At 52.2% G+C, this 17,021-nt stretch overlaps 1 protein-coding gene across 1 annotated transcript in view; it reads left to right on the forward strand.

The window, feature by feature from the left end:
- The window catches only part of DMBT1 (deleted in malignant brain tumors 1), a 93,650-nt gene extending 81,155 nt beyond the window's left edge, over positions 1-12,495 (forward strand). Inside the window, exons 43-49 of the mRNA XM_053909996.1 lie at positions 441-461; positions 1,594-1,623; positions 1,836-1,986; positions 3,250-3,458; positions 4,286-4,470; positions 8,925-9,313; positions 11,872-12,495. Coding sequence (XP_053765971.1) covers positions 441-461; positions 1,594-1,623; positions 1,836-1,986; positions 3,250-3,458; positions 4,286-4,470; positions 8,925-9,313; positions 11,872-12,169 — 1,283 coding nt within the window. The 3' untranslated portion in view covers positions 12,170-12,495. The remainder of the gene's footprint in view (positions 1-440; positions 462-1,593; positions 1,624-1,835; positions 1,987-3,249; positions 3,459-4,285; positions 4,471-8,924; positions 9,314-11,871) is intronic.
- Positions 12,496-17,021: the final 4,526 nt, after the last annotated feature.

The following is a 17,021-nucleotide window of genomic DNA, read 5'->3' on the forward strand; positions in this document are numbered from 1 at the left end:
GCGCTGAACACACAGCTGGCGTGCAGTGTGTTCTCACCCTTCTATCTGCCCTGTGACCTTTAGCAATGAGGTCATGTCTGTAGGCCTCAGTCTCCTTGTGTATGGAGAGGAGATGGTCACAATAAGCCTGCTTCCAAGGGCGATTAGAGAACTAAGTGGCTCATGCGCGTGAACCCTTAGAACGGTTCCAGACAAGTAGGAAATGAGGAATGAGTGATGGTGTGACTTTGGCTGTGGCACTGACGACCCCCAGGTAATGATGGGGCTGGGGGAGCAGCTGGGGAGATGTGTGCAGGCCTCCCCCCGCTAACACAGGCCTCCACAGCACAATGCGCTCACTGAAGAGGTCAGACTGTGTCACTTGGGTGTGCCCTCCCGCATTCTGGCCCCTCCTCCAGACACACTTCAGTGACTGATGCTTTTTTTCTATCCCTTTACAGGAAGCTACCCAACAACACAGGGTAAGTACCCGTGATTCCTGCCCGCTGCCTGGCCGGCCCTCTCCACTGCTGGTGCAAGATGTCCCACTCGGTTTCACAAGAGTTGTCCCCAAGGCCTTCCCCAGCACTGGGGGCAACCCTGCAACTAATGTCCCTACCTGAGGAGGGCTGGGCCTCTCTCTCGGCTCCCTTTGTTCATCGGTAGCCTGGCCAGCCTGGCCAGCTCTCTGGTCAGTCCCTAGGAGAGGCCAGCCACCCGTGTAGGTCCTGCCTATCCTTAGGACACCAGACCCTGCTCGGTGCAGGCCAGGGGGTCCTGTTTCATCACTGAACTCCATGCAGGGCCAGTAGAAGCTCCTGATTGCCCGGAGAACTGAGCTCCTGATTGCTTCGGAGCTCCTGATTGCTCCAGAGCTGTGGCCAAAATTGCTCTAAGCATTTCCAACACACCCCTGGCTCCCGAGATCTTTCCCCTCTGTCCCCACCCCTCCCCTCCTCACCACCTGCTTCCCGCAGCAGCGACCCCTCAGCCTCCCTGCCTTCCTTCTTCACACAGCAGCTGGGCATCCTTATGAAATGCAGGTGTTGGTCCCAGCCTCCACACCCTTGCACCCTTCATGTGACTCCCCAGGGCCATCTGGCCACAGATCCCCACTGCTTGGGAGAGTCTCTAGAGCTCTCCATGATCCACTTCCTTTGTCTGTTTCATTTCCTCCTCACCCCCTCCTCGCTCCGTCCACACTGATGTTCCCTAAATGTGCACCGTACTCTCAGACCTGGGTCCCTTTGCACATTCTGTTCCCTCTGCCTGGAATGCCCCTGTACTTTTTTGCCTGATTCCATCCCCCCAACCCCGACCCCCCCCTCACCCCCAGCAAATTACCTGCCTTCTTTCCTCTGCTTAGTCTGGGTCAGGAGCCAATGCTCTGGGCTCCCACCATGTCCTGGGCTTACCCTGATCACAGCCCCATCCTGCTATGCTGGGATTTGCTCCTTCCCATCCATCCCTCTGGGCTGTGAGCTCCCTGAGGGCAAGTATCCAGCATTTGGCTTTGAACCCAGGGTCGGCACATTTCCTCACAGCACAAGCGAGGACAACAACTGTGTCCACGATGCCAGGAAACTGATTGTTATCTTTTCTCTTTATCAACAGCCCCTGTTTACAACGTCACCTACCCGAACAGTAAGTTCTGGGCTCTCTGAGAAATCCCTTTCTTCTTCCCCAGTGACGGTGCCACCAGGTGGGGCGGCGGGGGTTAGGGGAGCCTCTCTGGACAGTCTGGGTCTAGGACGCCTCCTGCTGGGTTTCTGTCAAGGGAGTTGTTTAAAAATTTCCCCCAGGTGACTGTGCCGTGGGCTCTGGGGGTCCTCAACATTTTTGTTTCATCCCGGCAGCAAATTACTCCTGTGGAGGCTTCCTGTCCCAACCGTCAGGGCACTTTTCCAGCCCGTTCTATCCTGGGAACTATCCAAACAATGCCAAATGCCTGTGGGACATCGAGGTCCGAAACAACTACCGTGTGACTGTTGTCTTCAGAGATGTCCAGTAAGTGTGTGGGGCTGCCTCACGGATATTTCAGAACAGAGCAAATGGCACCTAGCCCTTCAGGAATGATGTTTGCCCGCTTGACATGTTCTCTTATGGGTTCAATTTGTTTATCAAGCACAGAGGCAGCCCGTGGAGGTGCGGCCAGGACAAGAGCCTTGGTTTAAAGTCCCAAGTCTGTCACTAATTTGCTACGTGACCACAGGAAGTCACCTAATTTTCCTGAACCTGAGTCAAAGCAAGAGAATAAAATATCTGCTTCCCTCTCCTCTCTGGCTACTGGGAAGGTCACACGAGAGAAATATGCGAAAATACTTGGAAAATATTATCCAATAGGAGGGATGATTGTTGGAGTAATAGTAACACAGAGAATCTTATTAACCACCCCGGTTGTGGCTTTTTTGTTTGTTTGTTTGTTTGTTTGTTTTTTTAAACAATTTTCTCTCCACTCCTTCCTTTTTTGGGATGAGTTCTTGGGGTCAAGCAGAGGTGGAGAAGTCACTACTGCAGAGGTTAGTTTATCTGTTCCTCATTCAATGAAGAGTGGGAATCACTGTTTTAAGCAGAAGAGACAACATCAAAGCCGCATTAATATAATATTGGTCCAAGGAAGGGAGTGACCATGCAGAGGTATTTTAGAGTCCAGGAAGGAGGGTACCATTATTTTTTCTGTAACAGCCATTCTTGAACAGAATGGTTTTCTCTCTTGCTTTTTGGTTGCGGTGCCCTTGCGAATCTCTGCCTTGGAAATTCATTTGGAGTCTTGTAAAAGATATAATATTATTTTAATTTCCTCATCATTATAATTCAATTTGGATTTCGGAGACTGTACTTAAAGCCCATTCAATCCTCTGGAGGAAGGTTGACCACCTAACCTTCAGAGAGGTATTTGACTTGCCCAATATTTATTAGTTCAGTTACCTATTTCTATCACTATGAATTCATGAATATTTATATTATTCTATGGGAAACCAGGGTCTGTTTGATTGAAGAAACAGTCTAAGGCAGGCTGTGATCCCTTCCTTTCATGGTGCAAAGGGGTGTCAGGAGAGGGGCTGTAGATTCATATGTGTGACCCCAAAAGGCAGGACTAAGATCCATGGAGGTCACCGGAAGGTGAATGTCACTGTATTATCTTCAGCTATTATTTTCAGAAAGTCGCCATTTCTGACACCGAGGTGTGGCCCCCGTCACTGAAGTCTGACCCCCTGCATTAAATCCTGGCTGAAATCGAAGCCAAAACTCTGTGTTCTGTCCCTGCAGGCTTGAAGGAGGCTGTAACTACGACTATATCGAAGTGTTTGACGGCCCCTCCCACAGCTCCCCTCTGATTGCCCGCGTTTGTGATGGAGCCAGGGGCTCCTTCACTTCATCATCGAACTTCATGTCCATTCGCTTCGTCAGCGATGGCAGCATCACAAAGAGGGGCTTCCAGGTCGACTACTATTCCCGTCCTTCCAATGACAGCACCCGTAAGTCCCCTCGTGAGAGCTCGTTGTCAAGGGCACCTCTGAGAGGCTTCTGCCGCCCAACCCTTCTGTGGTTGTGAAGTAAGAAACTAGGGCAACCTTGTCAGGTCACCGAGGCTTATCTGGTGCTGGGAGGGGCCAAGAGCAGTGGTCTTGGACTCTGGCTGCCCAGAGATGAGGTCAAGGGCCAGAACTGGCCGATGGGCAGTGTGGTGGCCTTACTGTGGTCATCAGAGACTAAACGTGGGGTCATACTTTCAGCACATGGTGAGATGTCCGCGCCAGGGGACACAGGTGACCTTGGGGCCACTGAGACTGTGTCCTGAGACAGCACGTTTGGCTGTGATCTAAAGATGGACTGAACCATTCACTCAGCTGCTTCCAGCTAATGGCCACGATTTGAGCTGTTAAATGGACTGATTTACAGATTGGCTTGGGGACTGGGCAAGGTGACATCCAAGCTCTCTTTGCAGTCAGGATTTTAAGCATTGACTTGTTCCGTAGCGAAAGGACTTTATTTTACAATTTCCCAACCCTTCAACTGGAGCATTACTTTATGGGTAAATGGCAGGTTGGCAAAACATTTTACCCATTTCGTGTCCTGCCTCCGTTTCTCCATCAGGGGAATCCTCAGTTCCTGTGCCCTCAAAGGGGCCTTGTGAGAATGACGCTGACCCGAGCCAGGGGGCAGGTGGGGGGTTGGGCTGGAGCCTGTTCCGATGTGGACTGTCTTCATCCGCCATCTTGGCCTCTGCGCCTTTATACGGGAGGGGTGCCTGGCGGGCTTGCTGGGGTGCTGACTGCCGCTGTTGTTTTCCCTTGGCCACCAGAGCTGCTTTGTCTGCCGGATCACATGCAAGCCAGCGTGAGCAGGAGCTACCTCCAATCCTTGGGCTACTCTGCCCGGGACCTTTTCATTCCCAGCTGGAATGAAAGCTACCGGTGTCAGCCCCAGATAACGGCCAGCCAGGTGACATTCACAATTCCATACTCAGGCTGTGGCACCATCAAGCAGGTAAGCCTAAGGCTTTCTACTCTCTCTCCTACTGAGTGATCTTTCTTAAAGTGATGTATGCTGTGTTTCTTGAATTCATGATGCTACAGTCAGTGTAATCAGGGTGAAGATTTCAATCTGTCCCTTGGTGCTATGATGTAGCTACAGCCACTTCCAAATGTAAGGATGAGGAAGGAGGCTGCCTTCCGCACCCAGTTTTCCCCACCCTGTCGGGCATAGAGGGTGCAGGGCAGGCTGCCACTCACATCAGCAGTGACCGTAGCGCCTCCCAGGGGCAGCTCCAGGTTTTACAGGGCCTGAAGCTTACAGAGTTTGGGATTAGGGTTGGTGAGGTGGGGGGGGGGTGCCTCATTAAAGAGAACAATGAGACCTTTTATAAATCTCATAAAAATATATGGCTATGCCAACACACCGCTAGGCCTTGGACAAAACCATGCATGTGGGAAGCCCTGAGGCTTAAGTTTCATTAGCTTCACAGAAAATCAGCCTCTGCAGCTACCATTTGCTGAGCTGTCACCATCTAGGGTGACCGACCGTCTTGGCTTGCCTGGGACTTTGCAGATTTCAGCATGGCAGAGTCCCATATCCCACAAAACTCCTCGATCCTGAGCGAACTGGACGGTTGCTCATCCTACCGGGGACCAGACACTGGGATTAGCCGGTGTCACTCTCCCCAAATCCCCGTCAAGTGTTCTCTCATTATCAACCCACTTTAAAAATAGGGAGGTTGGGCTTCGAGGGGTCAAGCAGGTTGCCCAACACCACTTGGCCAAGAAACAAGAGGGCAAATGCCAGACTCTGGGAATCCCAAAAGCCTTCCCTGGAGTGAAAGAAGCCAGCCACACAGGAGTACTTACTCTTCGATCCCCTGTGTGTAAAATTCAGACACGGAGAACAAGTGAGTGATGGCAAGCCAACCTGGTCGGAGGGGATTGCCTGCAAAAGGGCAGGAAGGAGCTGTTTTGGTTCGTGGAAGTGTTCTATCTCTTGTGGTAGTGCTGATTGTCAAACCTCGCTGAGTGGCATCCTTACAATGGTGGCATTTAATTTTATGTAAACTCACTTTAAATTATCTATTCTAAGTTCTGAACGTTTGGCTGACACCTAAGTAATCATTTCAAGATTTCGTCTTCGGGGAACAGGCGCAGTGCAAATGTTTTTACGTGGCTTAGGACTGCAGTAAACACACAACATGAAATGCTCGAACATATACAATGTGTGCAGCACACACACACGTTCAGAGGGTATCAACTCACCAAAGACGTACTGAGCATTTGCCGTGACCCAGCACTGGGTCAGGTGCCGGGAAGATGCTGTTCATTACCTGGCAAGGTCATTCCTGATCCTTTGACACGTAAGAAACAACGGGAGATGAAGGGGATGGTCATTTAGCCAAACAGATTGGTCTGTCGGCCATGAGTGGGCGCCTAGGCCTGAGGGTCTAAATTGCCACTGTGGCCATTTCCTCAGTCCCTACAGACACTGGCTCCTTTTCCTCAGTCCCTACAGACACCAGCTCTCCTTCTGAGATGAACCGAGCGGGTCAGGGAGACCTACACGCAGAGAAGGGAGCGTATCACTCACACCATGCAAACGTTTTAGTCGACCTGGCTTTTTTATATTTTGCCCTATAATTTAATTCTGTTGGATTCTGGTGTGCCATGAGTTTAGTCAGTGGGAGTCAGTGCACCAAAGGTGATTATCCCTCCTGGTTCAAAACATGCAGCCTGGAGACTCTGACATCTGGGTCACCTCATCGATGTTCCTTCGTCTCCATAGGGGCCACCAAAGCAACGTGCCGGTGCTGGTTCTCCTAACTTGGCTGGTGGTGGGCAACACATGCTACGTTGTCCTTCCTCCATTTATTTAAATGGCTGCGTCCCCTACCGGGCTGAGGGCCTCAGGGCAGAGCCAACGTCTTATTCGTCTTTGCAGCTCCCAGTGGTGCCCAACCCTTTATAATCATATTATTAACCACTAATCTGTATGCCAGCAACTGAACTAAGTTCTACATGACTTCCGAAGTTCTCGGGGCAACTTTTATTCCCATGTAATCGTGAGGAAGCGCAGGCTTGCAGAGGTTAAGCCACTTGCCTGAGGCCACCTGGTCATGAACTGCAGAGCCAGGATTCAAAGGCTGGACGGCACGCAGCGTCTGACAAGTGTTGGCTGGTGTGTCTGAATAGGTGAGGTCCCCCCACCACAGGGGAGGGACGCCAAGTGGAATCCCGAGTCTGAGACTTCATGAGAATAGCAGTTGACTTATGTGCCAAGACTCCCCGTTACATAGTGAGTTCCTTCCAGACTGAGCAGACATCTGATAATGAATTGTAATATAAAATCAGAACTGCTTTTTATGATCAACAAATAAACCTTCACGCCACATTCATTGCTTGGAGTGGATTCAGAATTTAGCTTGACCGCAGAAGTCAGGGACAAATGTGAATTCTAAGAAAACTTTGGTTTCAGTATCTGGAGTGACATTGAAGGCACCTCCGCTGGTCTCTGAAGGAGTAACCACGTGACATCTATATGGTTGCCTTTGACAACCACTTTCACTCAAACATAAAGCAATTCTTTTTTCTTTAATTCGTTTTAGAAAATATAGTGTATTTTCCATGCATGGATGGTGGGCATAGAAGAGATAAGGTCTCCCAACCCCACCAGAAGGATGCCTTCCCCAGACCTGAGTCCAGAAGGTTCTGGTACTCCCCTGCTGTCTGGGGCTGCAGAGACCTCCCCAGCCACCCAGTGGAGAAAAGGAAAAGGAGGGGAAGGAAGGGTCATAGGGCTGGCAAAAACATTATAATTACTTGTTAAAATGTTCTCTTTCCACGTGTTTTTCTGGAAGGGACAAATTCAGTTGAGTTCTGCAACTGCAGGCATGAAGTGAAAGCCTTTCGAACAACTCTGTTTTTAATTTTGGGGAGAGAGAGAGAGCGAGTGAGCACAAGTGGTGGAGGGGCAGAGAGAGAGGGAGAGACAGAATCCCAAGCAGGCTCCCCACTGCCAGCACAGAACCTGATGTGGGTCTCGAACTCACAAACCCTGAGATCATGACCTGAGCCAAAGTCAGGAGTCGGGCACTTAACCAACTGAGCCACCAGCTGGCCCCCAGCACACTCTGTTCTGAAGAACAGTGGTGTTTAGGTGTACATACAGGTGCTGGCTGCAGCAGAGAACTTGTCTAGACTCCCAAATAGTCAGGAACTGGGTTTTGTTCTGGACAGGGCACACAACGAAATGTGACGACATGGCAAACTGCTTTTTTTTTTTTTTTTTTTTTTTTAAGAGTAATTTAGCTTCACATTTTAGGACACCACCGTGGTGTTATTTTCATTCTTGTTCTTGCAAAAGCACCAGTTGCTTGCGAAAATTCATACTTGGCTAGCAAAAAGAAGTTTGCTTCTGGCCATCGTAACACTGGGAGGGGGAGTGTTACCCCTGCCTCTGCCTGGCAACCACTGGCTTGGGCTCACCTCGCTTGGGGCCAGGTGATCATGACCATGAAGCTGCCAGAGGGCCGCATTTATCTGTGTCTTCTTGGCCATCTGGGCCCCATTTTTCATTCATGACAGTACTTTTGCTGAGCCCTGTCCCCTGTGCCTTTCATTCATTCCACGGTTTTTATTGATGCTAATAGAACTGTTGACACCATGCCAAGTCCTGATGACATCATTTTTTCCTTGAGATGCTCACAGACCATGGAGTGCAAGGCTCTCATCCCCAGAAGGTCACTCTTAGGCACATCGAACAGCATGAGAGATCAACATTCCTATGAATTTGCTGTAAAAGGCACAGTAGGAAGCGGTCCCGTGGTAGGGGGAGTGGAAAAGCAGAGTGTGACGGGAAGGACGCCAGCATTGTTGCAGCCCATTCAATTGCCCACCTGAGCCTCTGGGGAAGCCCCCACCCCTGAGGTCGCTTCCCGTCCCGGCAGCCTCAGACACCAAGCTGCAATAGCTACTGAGCCATCCGAACAGCACAGTGACAACCGATCCCACCAGCCTCTCCCCCAAATACGTCAAATACATAGCCACCTCCCTTGGTTTATCCCAGCCATGGTGAGAAGGAGGCAAAGCCAGCACAGAGGGCCCTGAGCCACGGAGTCCTGGCAGCTTAGTTGTGCAGCACGGCCAGGGGTCATCCAGACACGCCCGTCTTCCCAAGAGGAGCGGCTCCCAGGAAACCCTAACACCTGGCCCACACTGTGGTCCCCATCACATGGTAGAGGAAGGGAGTTGTGTGAAAGGAAGGAGTCCTGCTGGTGTAGCAGCATGCCCAGCCCAGGTCGTGGGAGCCATGGTAGCAGCCGCGTGCCTTCTCTTTGTGGTCCTGGGAGGGTTTTGAAGTCTGGCTGAGTCACTTTCCCCTCGTTGTCACCCAAATCAGCAATGAGCTTCCCTTAGCAGGTGACAGTTGCCTGACTTTGCTCTCCCGCCTTCCTCTCCCAGGCCAATAACGACACCATCATCTATTCCAACTTCCTCGAAGCAGCTGCTTCAAATGCCATCATCAAGAGGCATAAGGACTTCCGCATTCATATCAGCTGCAGGATGCTCCAGAACACCTGGATCGACACCATGTACATTGCTAATGACACCGTCGACGTCAAGGAAGTGCAGTATAGCAGTTTCAACGTGAACCTTTCCTTTTATACATCATCTTCATTTTTGTATCCTGTGACCAGCAGTCCGTACTATGTGGACCTGAACCAGAACTTGTACCTTCAAGCTGAGATCCTCCATTCTGATGCCTCCTTGGCCTTGTTTGTGGATACCTGTGTGGCGTCCCCATATTCCAATGACTTTACATCTTTGACTTACGATCTTATCCGGAGTGGGTAAGGAGTGTCTTCATGGAGTGAATGTTAGCCTTCACCTGACAATTCAAACCCAAGTAGCCCAAAGTCTCAAGGAATGCAGATTTGGGTTCTAGTGGTTCCAACGTAACCATTCAGGTTGTCGTTCCTGGTTCACATATAGGGAGACAGATGTGTGGAGATGGTGGAGAAGTGAATGAGTCACCAGCAGTCACCAAGCAGGTTAGCTGTAACTGGGATCTGACCCAGGTGACCAAACTCCATAAGAAGACATATGTGTGGCGGGGAAAGCCTTGGTTCTGCAGCAGATAGAGGTTGAGATGCCAGCTCTGCCGTGGACCAGCTGCATTGCTGTGGGCGGGCAAGGGCGTCTATCCTGAGCCAGTCTCCCCACCCATCAGATGCTCATAGTGATGCCCACATCATAGGCTGTTGGGAGGATGAGATGGGAGGGAGTAGATGCGGCCCTGGGCAAAGAGCAGGCACAGAAGGTGGTCCACAAGGAAGGTTGTGGGTGAGTAGCAGGGGTCGGCAAGGGTCCCTTAACCTAGAAGCTGAGAATGGTGGTTCCAACCAAGCCAGTTGGTGGCCAGTGGTGGCCAGACTGCAGTTACTGGTACCCAGGTTGCGCTTCTCTACTACAGTCCTGCTTCCCTGGATTATTTATTTATTTTTGAGAGAGAGAGAGAGAGAGAGAGAGAGAGAGACAGCATGAGTAGGGGAGGGTAGGAGAGACAGGGAGTCACAGAACCTGAAGCAGGTTCCAAGCTCCGAGCTGCCAGCACAGAGCCCAACACGGGGCTTGAACCCATGACCTAAACCAAAGTTGGACGCTCAACCGACTGAGCCACCCAGGCGCCCCTTGGCACCTCAGTAACAATCACATAGAAGCACAATTTAGAGGTTGTGCTGATAGGCTAAGGGGCTCTGTTATGAATCAGGGTTGGGAGGTTAAATCTTACACCTCCCTGAGATACTAAAAACAGCATCTCTTTCCAGGCAGTTTGAGTATGTGTCAATTTGGTAAATAGGTGTTAAGGCCTGTCTCGTTCCATCTATGCAGTTGGTTCCGTTCACGGCACCCCCCCACCCCCACCCCCTTGGCAGCAAAGATGGGAGAGAAGCTTACCCAAATTCTCTTTCTACAAATAGTAACACGGTGACATTGGAATTTATGTCAAACGATTGAGATTAACACGAATGAGTGATTTGGCTCTTCTCTGCTAAAAGATTCTTTCTGGCCAAATTCTGGCATATATGTATATAAGATAATGCAGTGTCCTCAGGAAAGGGGGATGTGCATGTGGGGGTAAATGTGGGCCCAGCTGTCCCTGGAGTACATCTGGCCATCAACCAGATCACCCACCTGGGGGCCCTTCAGAGTAATCTGGAGCTTTAAACACACCCATGCCCAGGCCCCACCTGCACATTCTTTTTATTTGGTCTGTGGTGGGGCTTGGGGATTCGTATTTTTTAAATTTCCCCCAGTGATTCTGAAGTGCAGCCTGGGTTCTGGAGCTCTGGCCTACACAGACCGCCATGACTAGTGTGGTTTTTTGGGGAATGCAATCATTTCCCGGCAGCCCCTGAGCTACCCTGACCTCATTTACAACTGTCCTACTTCCTGACGAGGCTCTGGGTACTTTCCCTCTCACCTTTGCGGCTAAAGTGACCCCTGTGGGAAAAAAGAACGTGGTATTTGAGAGAATGTGTGTTGAAAGTGGAGGAAGGAACTTCTGGAAGGCAGAAGGAAGACAGCGAGTAGACCCCGGGTCACATTTCGCAGGCGGAGTCAGGGCCGCCCTAGGGACAGCTCCCGTCCACCACCAAAAATCTCCGCCTAAAACCCCACGGGCCAGTTTCTTTGCTCTCCTCTTCGCTACGTCATGCCAAATCCTACCGTAGGAGACACTCACGGGTTAGGCAAGCTCCTTCCTCAGCTCGGGGTGGAGCTGGGAGATACTCCTCATCCATATCATAGTACAGTTTCTTTCAGGGGATTCTGGTCATGTTCCTTCTAACACAGTGGAGATGAGGCGACTGAGGGAAGAAGGAGGTGGCTGATATTGGAGTAGGGGACGCCGAGGGTAGTCAGGCTCGTGTGGAAAGTACAGCCACCCGGGCCAGGTCAGCAGACACAGCCCCGGAGAGAGGGCGGCACCAGAGACACTGGAGAGTAGCCGAGTGTCATCTTGCCTGGCCCTGAGACCAGGAAAGGAAAGGGAATGCCATCTTCTTGCCTGCCTGCCCTCTCTCTGGGCCCCGCGACCTCCCCGAATCACCTGGATTGCCAGGGCCGCCGAGCACATGGTCACTGGGCACCCGTTGTGCAATCCGGGGCCTGCTTGTCCGTGCGGCAACCCTGGGCTGATTTCCCGCTTTAAGATGCTGCTGAGGTACCAGAACTGGGATTTCCCTGGAGGCTGCCAGGCCATGTGTGAACCACGCGTACTGAGGGCAGGAAGGTGCAGCCGGGAACGCGGGCCTAGAGGAGGCCGTGGGGTTCCACGCCCGGCCCGGGCGTGTCCTGAGAAAGGCAGCGCACCCAGGGCTGACAGGCGGCTTTTCTCCTCTTCCAGGTGTGCCAAGGACAGAACCTACCAATCTTACTCTCCGCCCTCGCCTCGCATTGCCCGCTTCAAATTCAGTTCCTTCTACTTCCTGAAGCGCTTCCCCTCCGTGTACCTGCGGTGTAAAATGGTGGTGTGCCGGGCGGACGACTACTTCTCCCGCTGCCGCAGAGGCTGCATCGTGAGGTCCAAGAGGGACGTGGGCTCCTACCAGGAGAAGGTGGACGTCGTCCTGGGACCCATCCAGCTGCAGGCCCCGCAGGCTGTGAAGAGGAGCCTGGCCAGGTGGCCGCCCTCCCGCCCCTAGGCCTGCGGCCCGCGGGGACCCGGGATGATTCTGTCGGTGTTGTGGTCCACCTCAAATCGGGCACCCACCGTGTGCCAGGCCTGCCGTGCCACACCGGGCGATGCGGAGTTCGCTAGATCTGCTTCCCGCCTTCTTCCATGGGCTCCCGGTCTACGGGGGACCATGTGTAGTGCTTGGGCAAGAGAGTTCCCCCCCCGCGACACCGATACCTTTGTCCTCTGGGATCTGAACTCCCAGAACCTCATACTCCTCATCTGTAACACAAAAATGTTAATACTTCCCTTTTAGGACTGTTGAGGAGCTACAATAAAATAATGTTAAACTGCCTTGGCCTCTACCTGGTTTAAGTTCTTGGGGGTGATGAATGGTGGCTTTTGTTACTATGGTCATTGTCACCAATATCAACAACACAACATTAATGATAACATTATGACGCATGACAGTAATAACAACAGGGGCCTGTGTCCCCGGGCACGGCGGAATCGGGGTCTAGGCTGTGGGGATGCAGGCAGGATCGGTTTATTCCCGCTGCTCACAAGGCTGATGTCTCCTCGGGGGTCGGCCATCCCACTTTCCTCCTCTTCTTTTAAAATTTTTTTTTTTTCAACGTTTTTTATTTATTTTTGGGACAGAGAGAGACAGAGCATGAACGGGGGAGGGGCAGAGAGAGAGGGAGACACAGAATCGGAAACAGGCTCCAGGCTCCGAGCCATCAGCCCGGAGCCTGACGCGGGGCTCGAACTCACGGACCGCGAGATCGTGACCTGGCTGAAGTCGGACGCTTAACCGACTGCGCCACCCAGGCGCCCCTTTTTTTTTTTTTTTTTTTTTTTTTAAATTTTACTTTCCTCCTCTTCTAGAACAGGGATTGCATTTCCTGCTCTGCTGTTTTGTTGGCGGTGTGGATGACGACATATCACCAGACTGATTCCCAGGTTTTCTGGTCCAGGCTGAGACAGGTCAACAGCTGTGGTAGCACCGGTGACAGGGACAGGTGTGGGGTAGTGGTAGTCATCACAAACCCTCCTCTGGGTTATTGGGTTCCACCCCACGTGGCATCTTTGGCGGCTCTGTCTCCTCGTGTCATGTGTCCTGGTGCGCCCGTGTCCAGCTGATTCTAGGCTCTTACCTCACATAAGCACTCATTCCGTGACCATTCATCGAGGGACTCTTATGTGCCAGGAGACAAACAGAAAGAGATCAAAGTCCTGCCCCCTGCCCCCTGCCCCCGTGGAGCTTACATTCCATGGGAAGGGGATGCTATTCAGAGATAAGTTGAGTGCATGGTACTTCCAGTGGGGTGGGAGCTATGGAGAGGACACAGGACAGGGTGACTGGTGACGCGGGGCCAACAGGGACGCCGCAGGCACTGTCCTCTCGGCTGGAGTCTTCCTGGCTGTGGCAGTCTTCACCCCAGGGCCTCATGGCACCCTCATGGCCAGTGGTTGGCCCTGGAGCCCTAGGATGTGAAACCAGGAGGACTTATGTGGTGCTCAAACGTTGGCCCCACCAGCTCTGGAACCCATGTGAGAAAGGAAGAAAAGGGGCCCCAGAGTTTGGCGCCCAGCAGCACCCCAACTCTGTTTACCTTGTCACGGGCACAAGGTGAAGGGCAAGTGCAGACAGGTAGTGGCCGGTTTCCCTGGAAACACAGGCTTGATGCTGGGACAAAATGTCAGGCAAGCAGGTGCCAATATCTTCAAATCCTGCAGGCAGCTCTGAGCCAACAGAGAACAAAAAAAGCAGGAGAGCTCTTTCTAGATGGAATCTCTCTGTCTCTCTTTTTTACTTATCATAAGCTAGGTTCTTTGGATGTGGTATACTTCTTAGCCTTTACTTATGATAGAAAAGCTGAATAAAGATCTTTTTTCAAAGCAAGTGTTGGTTTGTTCAGTGTTTCTAGTGGCTCACCTAAGCACTGGATCCTTTCGAATTCAGGAAACAGGGTGGGCTGTCAAAAGGAATGACAAAGGTTACAGGCTCTGCCTTGTGGCTTCCACAATTCTAAGGAATAGATGTGTCTTCCTTTGTCCTTGACATGTTTTGGTTCTGCCCAAAGGCAGAAATTCAGGGTAAAGGCTCGAGAAAGATCAGAATGCTAATGCAGCATCACATTTAGTGCCTGAGACTTAAAACATTGTTGCTTCAATTTTCCAGGGATCTGCATCTTTTAGCTTTTGACCGGACATCCAGTACAGTGAGTGGGGCAGAAGGTGCGGGAGGGGAGAGAGATTAGGCAAGAGAGCAAACTCCTCAGGGCCCCTAGATTTCTGGGACCTGTTTGCATTGTGATCTCCAAGGAAAAAATTGATTGACAGGTGGCCCTAGGATGTCAGAAGAAACAAAAGGATGGGATGCCTTCCAAGGAGGCAGTAAATTTGACGGAAACTGGGAGAGCAACCATACCCTGGGCACCTCGATCAGGCTTAGTAAGAGCGGGAGCCTTCGCATATTGCCTTGGCAAGGCCAATGTTTGTCTTTCTGAGCCAGGCCGAGGACCCTGGCCCTGAGAGGGGACTGCTAGGGGGAGCCTAACTCCAAGCATGTGACTTGAGCAGGGTGAGACCCACAAGGGCAGCGGCTGTAGGCAAACATTCAGGACGAGGGTAGGAGAATTCCAACAGAGTTGTGGCCACAGCTACCAGTGGATTCGGGCTGACGGAGAGGTGGGAAGCAGCCACAGGGAGAAATCTTCAGTTCCATGGGATGCGGGTGACCCTTCCCCCCACTCCCACCTCCCCACTCCGTGAGCTCTGCCAGGGGGCATCAGAGCATCACATCAGAGGAGCAAAGCAACAAGCGGGACATCTAAGAACTGCTGAAAGGATCAGAGCCTGGGAAGCAGCACAGATCATTCATTTGTTCATTCCGTGGGACACCAGCCCCAAGCCAGGCTCTGTGCTTGGCCCTGGAGATACAGAGAGGGGTTAGAAATGGTCCTTTGTAAAGCGGAAACATGCTACACCAGACTCCTCTTGGATTCTTCTCTCTCCCTGGGAATATCCCCTCCCACTCAGGAACGAGCCATCCTTCCTGGATGCCATGTCCAGACTTACTCTTGGCCATGGGCTCTTAGCAGCCATCAAGGGAAGAGGAAATGGCCCTTTCCTCAGCACAAGGTTGGGCTCTGTATATTTCAGCGAAGTCGTGTGGATGTGGCTAGTGGGGAGCAAGTCTCCTCTGGAGCTAGGGCTCTGGCCATGTAGAGCTGGGGCAGAGAGAGCAGCACAGGAGAACCCCTGCATCTCCAGCGAGGAGCATATAGGACGTGAGCAGAGCCAAATTTTATGGCAGCTATATAGGTGGGTAGGTGACAGCTTAACAGATACCGGTGAACGGCTAATGTGGACAGAGGAATGTGGGAACAAGAGACAGGTCGAGGGACAGAGAGGCAGAAGGTATGGCTGTTGGTGACGGGGACATCGAGCCAGACCCCAGGCTCTGGACAGAGGCCGTAGGAGAGGCCAGAGCCCTCCAGCCAGTCTGTTGGGCAGTCAGGCACCCCGTGTCTGTGCCACCGCTGGGGCAGAGTGGAAATGAGCTGCTGTGTTTTCCGGCAACCCAGACTGGTTTCGGGCAGGGTGCTCACTCCAGGCTGAACATGAGGATTATTCCCCGGGCGCTCAAGCTTCTACTGCCAACGTGCACCCAGACCCGTTAGATCAGAATTCCGCGGGGTGGGCCTGACGTTGGTGGTTTCAAATATCCAGGGAGTTCCTAACCAGGAACATCGAGAAGAACTGTGTCCTTAAGTGCCTCTGAAGGGGCCAGCTGGGGCCCTGCTACTGAGGAGGTAGAAAGGTCCTCGGCATCCACATGGGGGGAATCCGGAGGCTGGGCCTAAAGCCTTGCCCTAACTACTCCCAGACGCCTTTTGACTAGATACCTACTCAATTTGTTCTTTTTTTATTTAAAAAAAAAAAATTTTTTTTTAACGTTTATTTATTTTTGAGACAGAGAGAGACAGACTATGAACAGGGGAGGGTCAGAGAAAGAGGGAGACACAGAATCTGAAACAGGCTCCAGGCTCTGAGCTGTCGGCACAGAGCCCGACACGGGGCTCGAACCCACGGACCGTGAGATCATGACCTGAGCCGAAGTTGGACGCTTCACCGACCAAGCCACCCAGGCGCCCCGCTACTCAATTTGTTCTAAAGAGAACATCTGAAACGGCGTTTTCCAGAAGTACCTCATGTGGCCTCAGCCTATCCGCTTAATACAAAACCTATGTGGAGATGTTAGTTCCGCATCTCTCACCGGCGCTGACTTTGGACGCGGAGTGAAACACAATCCCCCTGAGAGCTGTGCGGGTCAGCTATCCTGGCAGGGAGGGACACCACGGCTCGGAGAGGTGACAGCACAGAATCCAGGCAAGACAGGGCCAGGGCTTTCCAGATTGGCTGCAGAGCCCCGTCCCCGAACCAGTAGTCTCAGGTGCTCCTCCTTCTTGTGTCCTCAGCCCCAGGGGGCCAGGCCTCAAAAGGGTTTGCATCTTCTGCTGCAAAGATGCAAAGGGCTGTGGGGTGGACCCAGGATCTTTAAGGAAACAGGTGCAGCCTGAGGGGTTTTCAGAGGTTACAGACAACCGCAGCCCAGCTGGGTGCGGTGCGATGTCACCGTGTGCCAGGGGGTATCACTCCTCCGGGCTCCCTCACCTTCAGGACTGGCTCAGAGCCCACTGCCTGCCCCTCAGCTGCACCCGCAGCAGAAGGACTGGCACCCACACTCCGCCCCAGTGACCAGAACAGCAAGGCAAGCTCCCCTGTCCTGAGTTGTCTCCTCCCCCATCTGCACACACAGCCCGCCTGCCAGCCCCTCCCAGACAGCAGCCTCTCCTGGCTCACACTCCTGC

Source organism: Panthera pardus, unplaced genomic scaffold (assembly GCF_024362965.1).
Source record: "Panthera pardus isolate Hobbes unplaced genomic scaffold, ASM2436296v1 HiC_scaffold_22, whole genome shotgun sequence".
Classification (NCBI taxonomy): domain Eukaryota; kingdom Metazoa; phylum Chordata; class Mammalia; order Carnivora; family Felidae; genus Panthera; species Panthera pardus.